The sequence below is a fragment of the Vanellus vanellus genome (genome assembly GCF_965231255.1).
Source record: "Vanellus vanellus genome assembly, chromosome: 16".
NCBI classification, from domain to species: Eukaryota; Metazoa; Chordata; class Aves; order Charadriiformes; family Charadriidae; genus Vanellus; species Vanellus vanellus.
In genome coordinates, this window is record NC_138921.1 from 7,167,793 (window position 1) to 7,184,339 (window position 16,547).

At 40.1% G+C, this 16,547-nt stretch overlaps 1 protein-coding gene across 1 annotated transcript; it reads left to right on the plus strand.

The window, feature by feature from the left end:
* Positions 1-1,607: 1,607 nt before the first annotated feature.
* Positions 1,608-15,714, plus strand: TOP3B (DNA topoisomerase III beta). Its single transcript, XM_082491825.1, has 17 exons — positions 1,608-1,760; positions 2,488-2,619; positions 3,466-3,572; positions 5,002-5,076; positions 6,004-6,200; positions 6,636-6,792; positions 7,879-7,992; positions 8,870-8,960; positions 9,277-9,431; positions 9,665-9,770; positions 10,981-11,127; positions 11,829-12,002; positions 12,799-12,927; positions 13,181-13,330; positions 13,776-13,876; positions 14,119-14,320; positions 15,208-15,714. Exons 1-17 carry the CDS (start codon positions 1,691-1,693, stop codon positions 15,687-15,689), a joined length of 2,589 nt encoding a protein of 862 aa, XP_082347951.1. The 5' UTR covers positions 1,608-1,690; the 3' UTR covers positions 15,690-15,714.
* The last annotated feature ends 833 nt before the right edge of the window (positions 15,715-16,547 follow it).

A 16,547-nucleotide genomic window follows, 5' to 3' on the forward strand; every position in this document is an offset into this window, starting at 1 on the left:
TGAAAAATATGTATCTGACGTATCTGAAGACTTGGTTTTAACTTGCATCCTGATTGTTCCAGATGTTCCCCAGATGTTAAAGGGAACGAGGCATTGAAACAGCAGAACACATTTGTTTCAACAAGTTCTAACTTCAGTATTGCCAAAGAATTAAAAGCCCTGGGTTTGTTTTGATTTTTCTTTCTCTAGTACCTCTAATATCTATTAATTACCTATTAATCTAATTGAAGGTGAATTAGTTCCTTTTTATTCCAGGCAGCGTGAGGTTGATATACATCCTGATCCTGGCTGCTTCCCAATCTCTTCTCTTCGGGTTTGTATGGTACGGAGCAGCTCTTGGAAAAGAAGTGCTATAAACCTTGGCAATGATCGATACACACCACAGGGGTAAAAATAGAGAACTGAGCTCCTCCACAGAGGCCTTATAAAATATCTTCGACTTGGGGCTTCCCTCTTCAGCACTTTCCCTTGACAGGAACATTTCGGGACGTGGGGAAGAACGAGAAGGCTGCAGGAGAGGTGGGAAACTGCCCCAATCCACTGGCAAAACCTCCTCGGCAGGGCCCAATGTCCTCAGGGGTGGCAGCCATGGGCAGCGCCATGCTGGGGCGGCCCTCGCCTCCCACTGGGAACGTCGTGCTGGGGCGGCCCTCGCCTCCCACCGCGAATGCTGTGTGCTTCGGCCGACACCACCTCGCCTGCTCTCCTTCCCCTCGAGAAACCAACACCCGACTGAAATTTAACATGCAGAAAAGGCGCTTTTCAAAGGATTTATGGTACAAATTCAAGATCATTGAAACCATCGATGTTGTTTGTGGGTGCTAAGGGAAGGGGTGCCGCCAACGCTCCGAGGAGGAATTTCTGTGCGTCGCAGGAGGCGCTGTTAGCGGTGGAGGCTATTTATAGAGGTTTAATTCTGTGGGGACGAGGCACTGGATCACAGACTGTGCACAGGCGCACTGGTTTAACCGAAGTTGCCCGAATAACGCAGGTACAATTTGCGTGTATGGATTCCCTTGGGGCAGTTCGAGGGTATCTCTGCACCTTTGGTGACGCCACCGAGAGGACCCGCCGCTCCCCCGCGCCGCCAGGAGGCGCTCGCGCGGGTCTGAGGGGTGGGGGGGCCGCCACGCGCTCCCCGCCGAGGGGCGGGGCCGGGGCGGAGGCGGGCGGCGCGCGCCTTCCGGCTCGGTGACCCGGCAGTGCAAGCGGAGGCCATGGCCGCCCGCTGAGGTGAGGCGCGGGGCCGGGACTCTCTGCTCCTCTCTTTCCCTCAGCGCGCCGGGCGGCTCCTTCGCCCCTCCGGGAGCGCCGGGGAGTGCGGCGGCGCGGCTGCCCTCGGCTTCTGGGCGGGCCCCGGCTGTTAGTGAAACCTCAAATGGAAGTGGTTCCCCGGCCGCGGGCCGCCCCCCGCCCCGCCGGGCTCCTGGGCCCGGGTCCGGCACGGCGGCGGAGGGGCGGGCCAGGCGGCGGGCGCTGCGAGGCCCCGAGGGGAGAGCGCTCCTCCCCGGCCGCGAGGGGCGGCGGGGTCTGTCGCCGTCTTTCCGGGCCTCACGGTTGTTGGGCTTTGCGGTAAACCTGTTTTGTGCTCCTTCTCCTCAGGCTGAGGACTGAGCTGCCCGCCGTCGTCTGCAGTGGGCCCAAACCATACTGTTAAGGCCTGTGGCACCTTGTGTCTCCTCGGCTGAAAATGAAGACTGTTTTAATGGTCGCAGAGAAGCCTTCTCTGGCTCAGTCCATCGCCAAGATCCTCTCAAGGGGTAGGAAATAAAGCGTGTTGGTTCAGTCCTGTGTGGTCTGCCAGTGGCAGAGTGGGAGTGCTCTGGAATGCACAGCCCAACCGAGGGGATACATGTTAGTTGCGTGGGGGCAAACTGCGTGATGCGAAGGTTACCAAATTTTGCTATAGGTGAAGTGAGGCTGAGAAACACCCTGGGCACTTGCTTGGTTGTCTTGGGGCAGCTGCCACCTGGGAATGGTGGCTTAGGACAGGTGGCAGTTCTTAAGAACTGGGTGGCCCTTCACATTCTGTTTATTTTTGTGCGCTGATGTCTATTCCGTTCAAGAATAAAGGAATCTGGTTTGGATATTTTGTGTAGCTGGAATATGTGTTAGTGCATATGGTTTATAGAAAGTGCCAATCAAGTAGCAAGTTGCTGTTCAGAGATTTTTGAAATCGTGGAAAACAGGATGAGTTGATTATAACCATACTGGTCTAGAAAACTAGCTGTATTTTCATAAGGATTTCTTGGTGAAAGGGAAAGGATGGAGGAGATAAGGGGTAGTCTCGACTGAAAATGAAATATGCTGTAAAAAAGTTCTAAAGTCATAATTAACCAAAATAAGGACTTGATCAATGAGTAGAATTTTGTGATCAGGAAGACCCTAGCTGTAAGATCTAAGAAAAGGGGGATGTCATTTCATGCAAAATAACTTCTTTCAATAAGTTTTTTTATCCTGTTGATATTTCTGATCCTGTTTTCACAGGAAACATGTCCTCTCGCAAGGGGCTGAATGGTGCATGTTCTGTGCACGAGTACACTGGATCATTTATAGGACAGAGTGCCCATTTCAAGATGACATCTGTGTGTGGTCACGTCATGACTTTGGATTTCATAGGTATTTGTTCATAAAACATTTTAACCGATATGGGTCATAAAACTGAAGGACTTCTGATACGAAAATATTCATTGTAGAAATAATTCAGGAGGAATGTTAGAACTAGGGAGGAAAGGAGGATGAAAACATGACTTGTGGTCAGGAGCTCTTGATTTTTGTTTCTGGTTCTCTGGCTAACTTCTTGCACGACCATACGCCACTTGTGTTTTCTGTGCCTGAATTATGTCCCTGGAAAATGAGGGATGATGAGGCTCAATTTGCTAGCCTGTAAAAGTGTTTTGGTACTTTGGATGAAAGGTGATTAAGGAAAATAGAATCCAAAGGGATATTTGAGTTATTTACACAGCGCTTGGAAGAGGTAAGGTTTAATATAATTGCTAAGCAATATTACTAGAAGTTCAGAAAAATGGAATTGAACAAATGAGTTGATATGAGAAGGTGACACGGGATGCTCCATGGCATAACAGAGCTGAGGCATAACTGGCCATAAATAGTGAACAGTAAAACAGAGTGCAATGTGCATGTTGTGTGTGCACTGTGAAAACGAGGAAAAATAGCTCCCTCTCCTTCACCTGATCAATTAACTGCATAAACAGAAGGTGTTTTAATAGCTCATGTTAAAATTTCTGAAAGGTGTATAATATTTTTTTTCCTTCATAAGTTTCAAAATGATAGCCGCAATTCATATAAGGCTAAGGTGTCCCTTGATACACAGTAAAGCAAGATGTGTAGAGTAGAAAGGTTTCTGAGACAAACCTTGAAAGCCAAGTGTTTGCCAATGTTGTTTGTTTTTATTTTTTTTTAATGTATATTTAGAGGTCTACTTAATACATTTCTGCTTTTCAGGAAAATATAACAGCTGGGACAAAGTAGATCCAGCAGAACTTTTTAGCAAAGCTCCCACAGAAAAGAAAGAAGCTAATCCCAAACTGACCATGGTGAAGTTTTTGCAGGTATTCTTTCTTATGAGATATATTTGAGATATACCTTTTTTTTCCTTGGCGTTCTTTTTCTTTATTTCATCTGGAGCATATTCCATCTTCAAGGCTTCATTGTTTCTATTCTTCCTCTGTTGGAGGAAGCAATGAGACTTTTTTATCCCATCAAGAAAAATAAGTGAAATTATTCTGTGGTTCTGGAAAGCAATAAAAAGTATTAATAAATTTGAAAGAACAGTGTAACATTTTGCAGTGAAAAAAATAATATATTCTTACAGGTTAGCTGGTTTTATTTAAGAACCAGAACTATAACCCTCTCCCAGCTCTTACAGTGGGTCAGTTATCTTCACTCTAGTATAAGCAATTGAGTCTGTCTTCACCACAGATAGTTTTGGTTTGTTTTTTTGTCAGAGGGTGATGTCTGAGCGTTCAATGTCCTTCAAAACATTTGTTACTTATCTTCCCTCTACTAAAGGCAGACAGGCTGTCGGAATGCACTGTTTCTCAGGGTGCAGGTTGTTGAATGTTTGATTTAGTAGGTCTATTCACCTGCCTCCCAAAAGCAGGCAGTGTTTGGCAATATGCCATACTAGAATTCTTCTAAGGTCAAAGAGAAATGAGTACGTTCCTAAATAAGGATTTTCTTCCCTCTAGGAAGCAGCTTTTTGTCAAGGTTAGATCTATTTTATTAATTGTACTGATTCTTACACTGTCTTTGCCTTGTTGAATTTGCTTTTGCCATTGCAAAATAGAGTTTTTTGACTGTTGATGTCCCACTTTTAAAAATTGGAGCACTGGATGCATGTTTTGCTTCTAACAGCAAGTGTAAGGCATAGCTTGTAAATGCTTTCTTTAAAATAAGTCTATGGTGGTTGTTATTCACTCTTCACATGCGCCCCTCTGAGAGGAGAACAGTAGTTTGGTTGCTTTTACAAAATAATACTTTCTGAACGGCAAGTATATGTGGTGTAAAACTGATTCTGTCAGATAAATTTAGGCTTTGTGGTATCTTTATGAACTAGGAGAGTGTTCCCTATTCTGTTTGGTGTTTTTTGTTTGGGTTTTTTTTTTTTTTTTTTTTTAAATGATGTGGAAGTTAAGGCACAGGAAGGGGAAGGGACTGTGCCCAAGGCTGCACACACAGACTGTGGCAGTTAGTTTCAGGAGACTTCCACTGCTAGAAACTATGCTGATTTTTTTTCAGGTGCTACAGAAAAGTATCTTGTGGGCAGACTTCTGGTCCCACGAAGCACAGCTTGCTTCCCTCTTCAACCACTATTTAAGTAACTGCAGACTTCTTGTCACTTCTACTATAGTCTTCCAACCATTTTTGCACCAAATAAATTATCTCTAGTACTTTAAAATAGAAACAGTAAGTATAGAGTTAGTGAGGAGGTAGGTCGTCTTTTGAGTTGCTGAACAACTGTGCTAATTTTTCTCACAGGTGGAGGGAAGAGGCTGTGATTGTATTGTCTTGTGGTTGGATTGTGATAAGGAAGGAGAAAACATCTGTTTTGAAGTAAGATTTCAATTTTTAAGACTTATAATACAGTAGTATTTGTCTGTGACATACAATACTATCAGCATATTGTTTTATGGATACACAGTAAAATTCAAATTAAGTTGAATGAAGTTTTAAAGGCACGGAGGGTCTTGCTGGAAAAACTCACATGCTTTTGAACTCTTTAACATGTCAGTTAAAGAGTATAAATCAATTTCATAGCTGTTGCTCATTGGAGATGAACAATAAGGTCTCTTAAATGTTCAAACATTCCAGTGGTTTGAGAATTGGTCTGTATTTCACAGCTGGAGTAGTTATTTTGCTGTCCTTACAAAACTTGAGCATCTCTATTATCTTTTGTTCATTAAGCAGTCAGACTCTTTTGAGCAGAGGAGGCCCCTTTTAAGTGTAGGTTTGCCACGGGAATCTGGACTCTGCACATAAAAGGTATAGAACTAAAACTTTGGTGTGCAAAGATTTTTTTTTTTTTTTTTAACACCCTATTCCCAGAAGTCTACACAAAGAGTATTTTTTGGGTTTTGTTTAAAGAAGCACGTTTTTATCAAGTAATTGTTTTAAGTTCTTTAAATACCACTGTATCATAACTGAGCCCTGCCAATACGTAGAATAAACCTAGACAGAAACTGGTACGTATTCACCAAAAGGTGCTGCAGCTGCACTGGTGAATTTCTTTGCACTTAGCCAAGAATGGTGCTTCACTTCCAGCAGTTGCTGTTTAGTAAATCTTCAATTTCACTAATTCTTAGTACACTGCTGAGTGGACAGGCAAATACTGCTCTTGCTCTTGTCTTACTGAATTAAGAATGTAGTTACATATCAGCAAATATTTTGTGGGGAGTAGTGTGCGTTTTTTTCCCTTTAGAAACGCTAACTTAAGCCCTTGCCTTTCAATTACTCTTAAAATATGCTTCTGATCTTTGCTAGGTTCTTGATGCTGTTCTTCCTGTTATGAACAAACCTCGTAGCACCGAAAGGACAATTTATAGAGCTAAATTCAGTTCTATTACTGACACAGACATCTGCAATGCTATGAATCACTTGGGAGAACCCAATCGCAATGAAGCTCTTTCAGTGGATGCACGCCAGGAGCTGGATCTTAGAATTGGCTGTGCGTTTACAAGGTGACAGCATAGGTTATAGAGTTTTATGAAAGGTTCAGGAATACTGCTCTGTCCACAAACTACGCCTCAGAACTCTAGTGGCTAATTCTGCTCGGCACCAAACTGAACAAATTTATGCACAGACAAATAAAAAGAAACAAAAAATTGTGTTGTGGCTTTAACTGAGCTAGGTGAAGTACTATCAGCAGCTATAGTATGTTCTTATTTTATGATGTTCTCATACATTTCGTTGGGAATAAACAGGATGCTGTGAGGCAAAGTAATTATGACTTAATTCACTTTAAGAGACAGTATTTCTCAGAATGCTTTTGTCCTAATGCCTGAATGATTTAATAGATTACTCATATTTGTGTGTGTAAGTTAAAGAAAACTGGTGCTTTTCACGGGAATCAGGATATTAATGTACTTGTTTCTTGGTTTTTTATCCTTTTTTAGGTTTCAGACTAAATATTTTCAGGGGAAATATGGGAATTTAGACAGCTCCCTCATCTCCTTTGGGCCGTGTCAGACACCAACACTTGGATTCTGTGTAGAAAGGCATGACAAAATCCAGTCATTTAAGCCTGAGACTTACTGGGTGCTGCAAGCTAAAGTAAGTTTTACAATACTTGTTTGTGTATGAGGAACATATATTTTAACCAAATAAATGCACTTATATTTTCATTTTTTTATTTATAAATTTGTAGCTGTTGACAAGAATTCACAATGCCTACAATTTACTCATGTGTTCTTGTTCAGTTCACGTGTGTCACCACACTCTCTAGAACAGATTCCAGGAAGTCAGTTTTGTATTAAAGTGGTTATTGTTTGCTGCTCATAAGAAGTCTTCAATGCTAACCATCTAAGTTCAGACTCGCCCAAAAAGACTACTTAAAATGGTTTGCTTTTGTTCCCTGGGGTCCTTGGACTTATTGTGTTGTTAATTTGAATCCAGGAATTAATTAGGCTGCCAACAAACATTGGCATTGCTCAGTATTGGAATTTTAAAGCAAATAAAATGCTCATTGTGTTAATTGGCAGTTGAGTACTCTGCATACTTTGGCAGCTTGTAGCAGTTTTATAGCCTTGCTGCTGTCCAAGCTCTGAGAGCAAACCAACATGGTTTTACTGCTTGCGATCACAAGGATTTTTTAAACAAATAAGGGGTAGACAGTAAAAAGTTGCCATTTTTAGATTAAAAAAAAAAAAAAGAGAAATCTGGTGTCTATTGTCATCTATTTTCTGATTTGTTGCGTGTGTCGTGCTAGAAATATTTGGTGCCTGTTTTCAGAGTTTTGTGATCTCGTATTAGTAGCTTCATGTTTATTTTTGTACATGGGACTTAAATCATGAACTAGTTACAGTTTAATACAAATGATGGATTTTGCTAAATCAAAATGGTAAACCTTGAATTTCTGCACATTTCAGCCTTTACTGTTCCAGCACTGAAAATGAGAATAGTATTTCAGTTAACTGCAGGAATAATTCCAGTCATTCCCCTGACCCCAGAACTCAAAAGTACTCCATCTTTCTCAAAAGTCCCTGTGAAAAAGAGTACAGCTGCATGTTTGAAGCACTTGTGTCCTAGTACAGGTATTATTAGGATTTGCTTGCTGGATTATTGTTGAAGCTGTGCATTCTCACACTTCTAGTGATACAGTTGGTGGGAACTTTTTTTGTGTGTGTGTCCTTCCATTAGGTGAATCCTGAAAAAGAAAGTTCTCTCACTTTGGACTGGGATAGAGTGAGGGTGTTTGATCGTGAGATTGCTCAAATGTTCCTGAATATAACAAAAATGGCAAAAGAAGCAAAGGTAGGATTATTTACTAAATATCAGTAGAACCATATTTCATATCATTTGCTGCATTTTTTTTTTTTTTATTAAAGAAGGATGTAGAATATCTGTATCTTTTTACTCCATTCAGCTCTATGAAAATGAGAATAAAAGGCAAGAGTTTTTATTCATTGTAGTTCATATTATGCTAGTGTGGTCATCTCAGAAGAAGCCCCTTCTTAATATTGACTCTGGAAATGATCATGACTCATAATAGGAAGTCTTCATTATTAAACCTGCTAAGAAATACTGTTCAGATCTCTCCAAGCAGACCTCTTATTTCCCATGAGACATTATATAAATCAGAATTTAATTACTTATATGGCAATATTCCTGCAGTTAAATTTTTAATCATGTATATGGTACAGTCTTTATAGCCAATTAACTTCTAATTCTGCTCTGTTCAATACTTGTTTGACAGTATGTTTGGATTTAAGTGCTTGCAGCCATCAATGTTCAAAGACTGCATGAAGCTTTTAAAAATCTGTGTCCTTATAGTTAGGACCATTGGTTGGAATAAGCACTAAATCCTTGTGGCACTGAAACTACGTGCTGCTGAGGAAAATGGGAAGTAGAGAGAGCAATAAGCTACCTTGCTGCATTCCCAGTTATAGGCCTGATCTAGTCTATAGTACAAAGGGACCTTAGGACTATAACTTTAGAATTTGGTAAAATTATCTCCAGTCAGATTTCCTGAAGTAAAAATATCTTGGTGGCTACTATTTTAAGAAAACAAAACAGGTATGACAAGAATACATAATGTTAGGTATGCCACGTGTTTATAGGCATGTTGGAAATTATACATTTACCAGTTACCAAACTTCAAAACTTTTACTGGGAAAATGCTATTTTCTAGGTAGAATCTGTGAGTAAAAAAGAGAAGGTGAAGCAGAGACCACTGGCTCTGAACACGGTAGAAATGCTACGAGTGGCCAGTGCTGCTTTAGGTATGTGTAAAAGTTCAGATTTTCACACTGTTTTAAAGCAAAATATTTTGGCTTCTTCGATGAAGTAATCAAGGACGTATCAAATATAGTTTGATACCCTCCTCTCCATATAATACATCATTTTGGGGGAAGGATCAAGTTTAGAAAGCTTGTCAAGAGTGAAACGTTGGGTAAGATCAAGATGACAAAAGTCTCGTGGAAAGGACAAACCATGATTTATATGAATGCTCTGATAAGGTATACTTTCAGATGCAGCAAACAAATCATAATCGGAGTGATGTGTAGGTAATTTTTGTTTTCTCTTATCCCATGTTAGGAATGGGTCCACAACATGCCATGCAAATAGCAGAGCGTCTTTATACTCAGGGTTATATTAGCTACCCTCGAACAGAAACTACTCATTATCCAGAAAATTTTGACTTGAAAGGATGTTTGAGACAACAAGCTAATAACCCTTATTGGGCAGAAACTGTGAGTACATGAAGCAATACCTGTACTGTTTAACAGGTCATTCTCTAGTCCGTGTTTTAGAACGTATCTTACTTATATTATGGCCTACAGGTCTTTAGAAACAAAAAATACCTGTAATTGCTTTTATTTATGGATGTTGTATTGTTATGAATTTGATCTGAAAAGTTTCTTAACTTGCTAAGAGAAACCTGTTATCCGCTTCAGCCAGCCCATTTTTCTCTTCCTTCGCCCAGGTAAAAGCATTGCTGTCAGAAGGCATTAATCGTCCAAGGAAAGGTCATGATGCAGGAGACCATCCTCCCATCACACCAATGAGAGCTGCAACTGAAGCAGAACTAGGTATTGGCAAATTTGGTAATGTTGGAACACTGTGTGAAGAAATTAGTTCCTTGAGGTATAGGAGCCAGCCTGAAGATCCCTGAGTTTCAACAGAAAATACAATTATTTGAATGGCAGAAAGTGAAGAGAGGACAGATTTTATCCTAACGTAAACTTCCGGTGACAGTGAAGTTCAGAGCTGGTCTGCTATTCAGTAATTGGTCCTAGGGACCATAGCATTGCTAAGAAAAAGGAATAGCCAAATTTCACAAGTTAATGCCTGCTTTCTCTAGCAGAAATTTGCCCCAGAATAGAAGCTTCCAGGTATTGAAATTTTGTTGTATTTTTTGTGCTTGAAAGTCAAACTTCAACTGCATCTTAATTTAATCACTATGGTTTGGGTTTTTTTTTTAATATTAAAATGTAACATTAACTTTCTGTACGCTGTTATCCCTCAAAAAGGGATTTTAAGGTTATAAGAAAGTGTAGTGAATGTGTTGTATTTTTGTTAAGAATAGCTAAGATTGTTGTAGAAAACTGATAACTTTTGATTTTAGTGAATTAGTGAAATAATCTCTGGTAGAAAAAAAAATGCTTTAAAATTTTGAGTAATTGTATAGGATACTGAATGGCCATGTAAGATTTTCTTCTTTGTGTACATGAAATATGGAAAGCACAGGACTAAGACTTAGAACTTGGTTGTAGCAGTGTAACCTTTCAACTGTTAGATTTCCTACTTGTAGATGGTGAATAAGGGAACTTTGCTTGGATATTTAACTTATATTGGCATGAATAAGTAGTATTTTAGAGTGATCTCTTGCAGGAGTTCAAGGTGCCCAGTGTGGCAGTTGCTACTAGAATCTCACTTTAGGATTTAGTGTGGTTTTCAGTGGCACTAAGCAGTAGAGGATTTTATTTTTATTCATGTGTCTTTATTTTTTAAGAAAATTTTTCCTACTTTATCCTCTCATTCAAACTCATTGCAAAATTGAGACTGCCAATTTAGCCCGCCCTTCTCCAAGAGCATCTGCACACAGCTTATGTCCATGTGACACAGTGATTCTATAGGCAGGAAATTTTAAAGAGGAAACTGGATGGACTTTTGAATGTTGCTTTGTTTTATGTATCGTTTTTTCCTGTGATACCTGTGCAAATCTGGTACCTTTTCGTGCAGATTTAATGTAGAACTGCAGGACTTGAGTTTTGTGGGTAAGATGTTGTTTATCCTCAGGTGGAGATGGATGGCGACTGTATGAGTATATAACTAGGCATTTCATTGCCACTGTCAGTGCTGATTGCAAGTACCTGCAAACCACCATTTCTTTCAGTATTGGCCCAGAACGTTTTACCTGTATTGGAAAAGTGGTAACTTCACCAGGTAAGACTAACCAGGGACTAACTAGTTAGCTACAGGTGCCCCTCCCCCCCCCCCCCCCCTTAATACATTGAATGGATATAAAAGTGAAGTGTTGGGGACAAGTACAATTTTGAAGACTTTTTTGAGCTACCAAGACCAATGAGCAAATCTTTGTCTTCATTTCTGTACTTCAGTTACAGTAGAAAAAGTCTTATTTTTCATGTAGTACTCTGAAAGATTTAATGTCACATTTGCTAGTGTGAAGACCGGTCTCTATAGACAGCAAATGCCTTTTGAGGGTTAAATTACACAAAGGCAGATTTTTTTTCTTGGGCTTCTGTGTAATGAATGTGGCACTGCCACTGAGATTTTTATGGTAAGCTGGCCCAATAGTCCTTGTTACATTAACATGACTTACTATTTGTATTTCTTTTTAAGAAACTTTTCCCATCCATTCTGGCACTGTGCTTTCATTCAAGGAAAGCATTTTAGTTTTTTTCATGTATCAACCTGACTCAAGTCATGCACAAAATACATCTTATATAGTGTAGTGGGAGATACCGTCTTGTGATACTGTATTGCCTCAGTATTCCTAGCCTCAGATATTTTCTGCATTTGATCTTTATAACGTGGCCCATGTTAAAATTAGAAATGTATACCTTGGCCTTTTGGTAGCTGTGAAGATAAGCTTTCATTATTTTTGTTTATTTCTTTACCTTCAGGGTTCACAGAAATTATGCCATGGCACAGCATCCCATTAGAAGAGAGCCTTCCCCACTGTGAGAAAGGAGATCTTTTTCCAGTTGGTGAAATAAAATTACTGGAAAAGCAAACCAGTCCTCCTGATTACCTGACAGAAGCAGAACTTATCACTCTGATGGAAAAGCATGGCATTGGTAGGAACTTGCTTAACTTACATTATCTGGTAATACATCCACCAAAGTGCAGAGTCTGAATCGCTCCTCTGAACTCTCCCTGTCAGTACTGACCTTTCAGTATTCATTTGAATAGGTACGGTAACGATCTCTTTTTTTTTCCCCCTTTTCCCCTTCAAACCACAATGCCTGTAGCACCTCTTAGCAGACGGTAGATTGTCTCTTCCCCGACATGCCTTTCCCTTTCTTATCCTTATGCCTGGTTTCTGGCCAAAGCAGTATCCTTTCGTAACACATCCTTGTTACTTCTCTGCCAGAAGGAGATAATGTTGTGTGGAAGAATGCATCTCCCTATTCTTAGGAATGATTTCCTGTCTTTACAGCTTGCTTCAGCTTTGCTGGCCCAAATAGTCCTTATGTATCTTATTATACAATTTGCCACAATGCTGCTTTTTTTAAAAAATCTGACTTGTTTCCTTCAATTTGTCCCGTCAAAACAGTGTCTCTTACCCTGCTGTGTTTTTCCAGAATAAATTATTGTGAGAATAAGTGTCTTCCTAATAGTAATTTCTTGGAAAAGATGAAAGAATTAAGGTTAAAACATATGTTTCGGTCTTCTCAGAACTGCAGTGGCCATGAGAGTTACTAGAGAGAGGTTATCCACTGGAAGTTCGGTAGCAGTAAAAAGTTATCTGAATTCTAAGCAGTCTCAGGAGCACTATAATTTGGCATAGAAACAAGAAAAGTCAGAAATGAGTAATTTGATGGAAACTTTGTTTTGTTCAGGATGGATATATTGTTTCCCTTTGTGTGGCAGGAACTGATGCAAGTATTCCAGTCCACATTAACAACATTTGCCAGCGAAACTATGTCACAGTGGAGAGTGGTCGGAGACTAAAGCCTACAAACCTTGGCATTGTTCTGGTTCATGGTTATTACAAAATAGGTTAGTTAAATGCTCTTCCCTTTCCGTACTCTTACCTTCTTTTGCCTTCAGTATGTCTAGGGCTGTTGTCAGTGTTTAAGTAGCACTTCTGTCTGAAATAACACAGCTAGGAAAGCATTACTAATTCCAAAGACTATAGTAATTATAACACATTTGTTTATTTTGATATCATTTTACGAATGGACAGTTTCCTACCTCCTTTTTTTGATTTTTCATTGCTGCCTCTCTGTTACTGTTGTCTCTGTTCTCTTAGATGCAGAGTTGGTTCTTCCTACGATCCGCAGTGCTGTAGAGAAGCAACTCAACTTAATAGCTCTGGGTAAAGCGAATTATCATCAGGTCCTGGAGCACACCCTTGACATTTTCAAAAGGAAATTTCACTATTTTGTGGATTCTATTGCAGGTAAAACTTTTGACGTGTTGAGTTCCCTACAATTACTTAATTCTTGCTAAGATGCTAGTAGAAAATACTTATATATTAGGTTCCTTTCAGAGGTTTAGGGTTACTGAAAAGTTGTGTTCCAGGACTGGAAGTTTCTGGTCAAATTAAGTTGTTCTCCAAAAGGAAATGGTCTGAATCATGGCTCCAAAACTCTACCTCAAATTTATTTGTGACTGTGTAGTGGTGAGTTTTCAAAAACTTTGGACTAGCTGAAGTACTTCCCTTGTGTGTTTGTGAATGCTCACTGCGAAACGATGTGTATTTAAAAAGTCTTCCTAAACAAGGAGGAGCATTGTGAACAAAATATTTTCATTCCCACTTCTTCACAGGTCCTGTAGCTGATTTTGTGCAAGGTTTCCTCTTAAGAAGTAGAATTCTAACATAAATGTGATTATCTCTTTCATAGGTATGGATGAGCTGATGGAAGTGTCTTTTTCACCCTTAGCTGCCACAGGTAAACCTCTTTCCCGCTGTGGCAAATGCCATCGTTTCATGAAGTATATTCAGGTAAGTTTGCCTTATACTTGGAATTTAAATTTCACTTTGGGGCGGGCATTGAATAGAAACCCTTTTTCCATTACTGAATTTGGATTCAAATGTGGTTGTCAAGAGTGCGTTTTTAAAACAAAAAGCCTGATGGAGTTTTTCCATGGGGAACAAACCAGAGAGCAGTCACAGTCAGATTTCTTGCAAGCTTTGAAACCCTATTTACGCTGCAGTTGCTCTGGAGGTTTGTGTTCTATTTCCAGGCCAAACCAAGTCGTCTGCACTGCTCTCACTGTGATGACACCTACAGTCTCCCACAGAATGGTACCATTAAACTCTACAAAGAGTTGCGTTGCCCCCTAGATGACTTTGAGTTGGTGCTGTGGTCATCTGGATCCAGAGGAAAGAGCTACCCACTCTGTCCATACTGTTACAACCATCCTCCCTTCAGGGACATGAAAAAAGGTAGGAATTCTGTAAATATGCAGGGATGAACCTCACATGAAATAAATTAGGTGCAGTCTATACAGTGTGCTTTTTAGTAGTTTTTAATCAGTGTTGCTTAGTATAAAATGCTGTTCAAATTAGATTACAAATACCCAAAATTCAGGTCAAACTCACTGACCAAAATTCATTAGTTAACTCATTTCTGAATACTTTTTTTTTCTTTATGAAAGAAGAATTTAATTTATGTGCATGCATAGTAAGGTGACCTTCCTAACACTCAGCATGAAGGGAAAGACACTGAGATTCTGACACGGTGCAAATAGGAGGATGCTTGGTATGGGTAGGACTATAGATTAAGACCAGGTCTTGAGAGTTTTTTGATACTGAGATAGATGGTATGTCAAAAGCTGTTGAAGGATATAAGAAGGGGTAAAAGTTGCATTTAGTTTGATAACTGAGAGACCAAAACTTACTTCCAGTAGTGCTTTGAAGCTCTGAGTATTAGGAGCTTTTTGGCATCTTTTTATTAACATCTTTTAATTAAAAATGTCTTGTACTAGCAGTGTATAGTGCAAGTATAAAATAGCAGTAAGTTTGGAGCCATACATTTAATTGAAAACATAATTTGGTTTCATCACTAATGTGTCCAAACCGCCTGTACTGTACAGTGGCAGTATCTGGCAATTCTGAAAGCCATTATAGAAAAATTTTTGAGAAATGGATTATTCTGACTCTGTGAAAAGGCAAGTTGCCATCTGGGGAGTGGTTCCATTCTTTAGTGATTTAGAAAACCTATAATATACTAAGCTCTCTGTGAATGATGTGTCTCACTTCCTCTGAACTGGGTCGTGCGGGTAGTGATATAAAGGGTTCCTTGTGGCATGGTTTTACTCTTCTTCCATCAGGAATGGGCTGTAATGAATGCACCCACCCCACGTGCCAGCATTCTCTTAGCATGCTTGGAATTGGGCAGTGCGTTGAATGTGAGAATGGGGTTCTGGTGCTAGACTCGACGTCAGGTCCCAAGTGGAAGATGGCATGCAACAAATGCAATGTGATTGTGCACTTCTTTGAGAACGCCCACAAAGTCCGAGTGTCACCGGAGACCTGTGACTTGTGCGATGCAGCCCTTGTGGACGTAGATTTTAACAAAGCCAAATCTCCTCTCCCTGGTGATGAGACCCAGCATTCAGGCTGCATATTCTGTGATCCTGTGTTTCAAGATCTAGTGGAGCTGAAGCATGCAGCCATGAGGCACCCCATGCACCGTGGGGGACAAGGAAAAAGGCAAGGTCGAGGAAGAGGTAAAGGCCGGAGGCCTGGAGGAAGACTCAATCCAAAGAAACCCAAGGACAAAATGGCAGCTCTGGCTGCTTACTTTGTATAATGGCCACACAACAAAAAAATAAACTTCTTACAAAAATTTGCTTTCCTGTAAGTTCTTTTCAAGTATTTTTGATCTTCTTTGCTTTCCTGTTAGAAAAGTTAAACACATTAGGTTGTTGTATGCCTTGATTTAATCAGGAAACAGATTCTTCTGGATGATCAGTCAGTAATTGAGTAAGCCGTTAAGCTTTTAATTGGAATTCCTTGATCCAGGTAGGGCTCTCAAACAGTACAGAGACTCAGGAAGTCTGCCTAGACTGTTACCTGTGGCTGATAGAAAGGAAATGAAATTTGTCTCTTCTGCTGTTTCTGGGGCCTCTGTTAGCAATACAAGTGCCAGGAATATGAGAGCTAATTAAGATCAGTGTCACACTGCTGTAGTCTTTAGGTGTGGAATAAGACTTGTTTCATTTGGCTTTGAATCTTCAAAAATAATAAATGATTAGTAGCTGTCAGATTTTTAAATTACATCTGCAATAGCAAGAGCACTACTTCAAATCTGTCACTCTGCTGCATAAGAGAATAATGCCAAGAGACATACAAAATGGAAATTATAAATGCGAAGAGGAATATCTGCCTTGAGCAGTGATTTCCAAATTATGGCCTGTGCAGCCAAGTTAATATCTTTTGGTCAACATCTTTGGCCCCAGTTAAATAAGACCTTCTCCTGCTGCTAGAGGACAGATGGAGTACCCATGCTCTCCTTTTCCTCTGTGTTCACACATAGCTGATCATACCTGATCAAATACAGTTTGTACTGTCTGTACCCCAGATTAACCAATACTGAAATGACAGTTTTGTTGTCAAAAGGAAGGTGTCCTCATGTTTTTGTATGGCACGGTATCTAACTGCTGGGTGC

Coding starts and splice junctions, on each gene's coding strand:
- TOP3B (XM_082491825.1), top strand. CDS start 1,691: ATGAAGACTGTTTTAATGGTCGCAGAGAAGCCTTCTCTGGCTCAGTCC. Junction 13,331..13,775: donor TTTTGTGGATTCTATTGCAG/GTAAAACTTTTG, acceptor TCTCTTTCATAG/GTATGGATGAGCTGATGGAA. Junction 13,877..14,118: donor GTTTCATGAAGTATATTCAG/GTAAGTTTGCCT, acceptor TTCTATTTCCAG/GCCAAACCAAGTCGTCTGCA.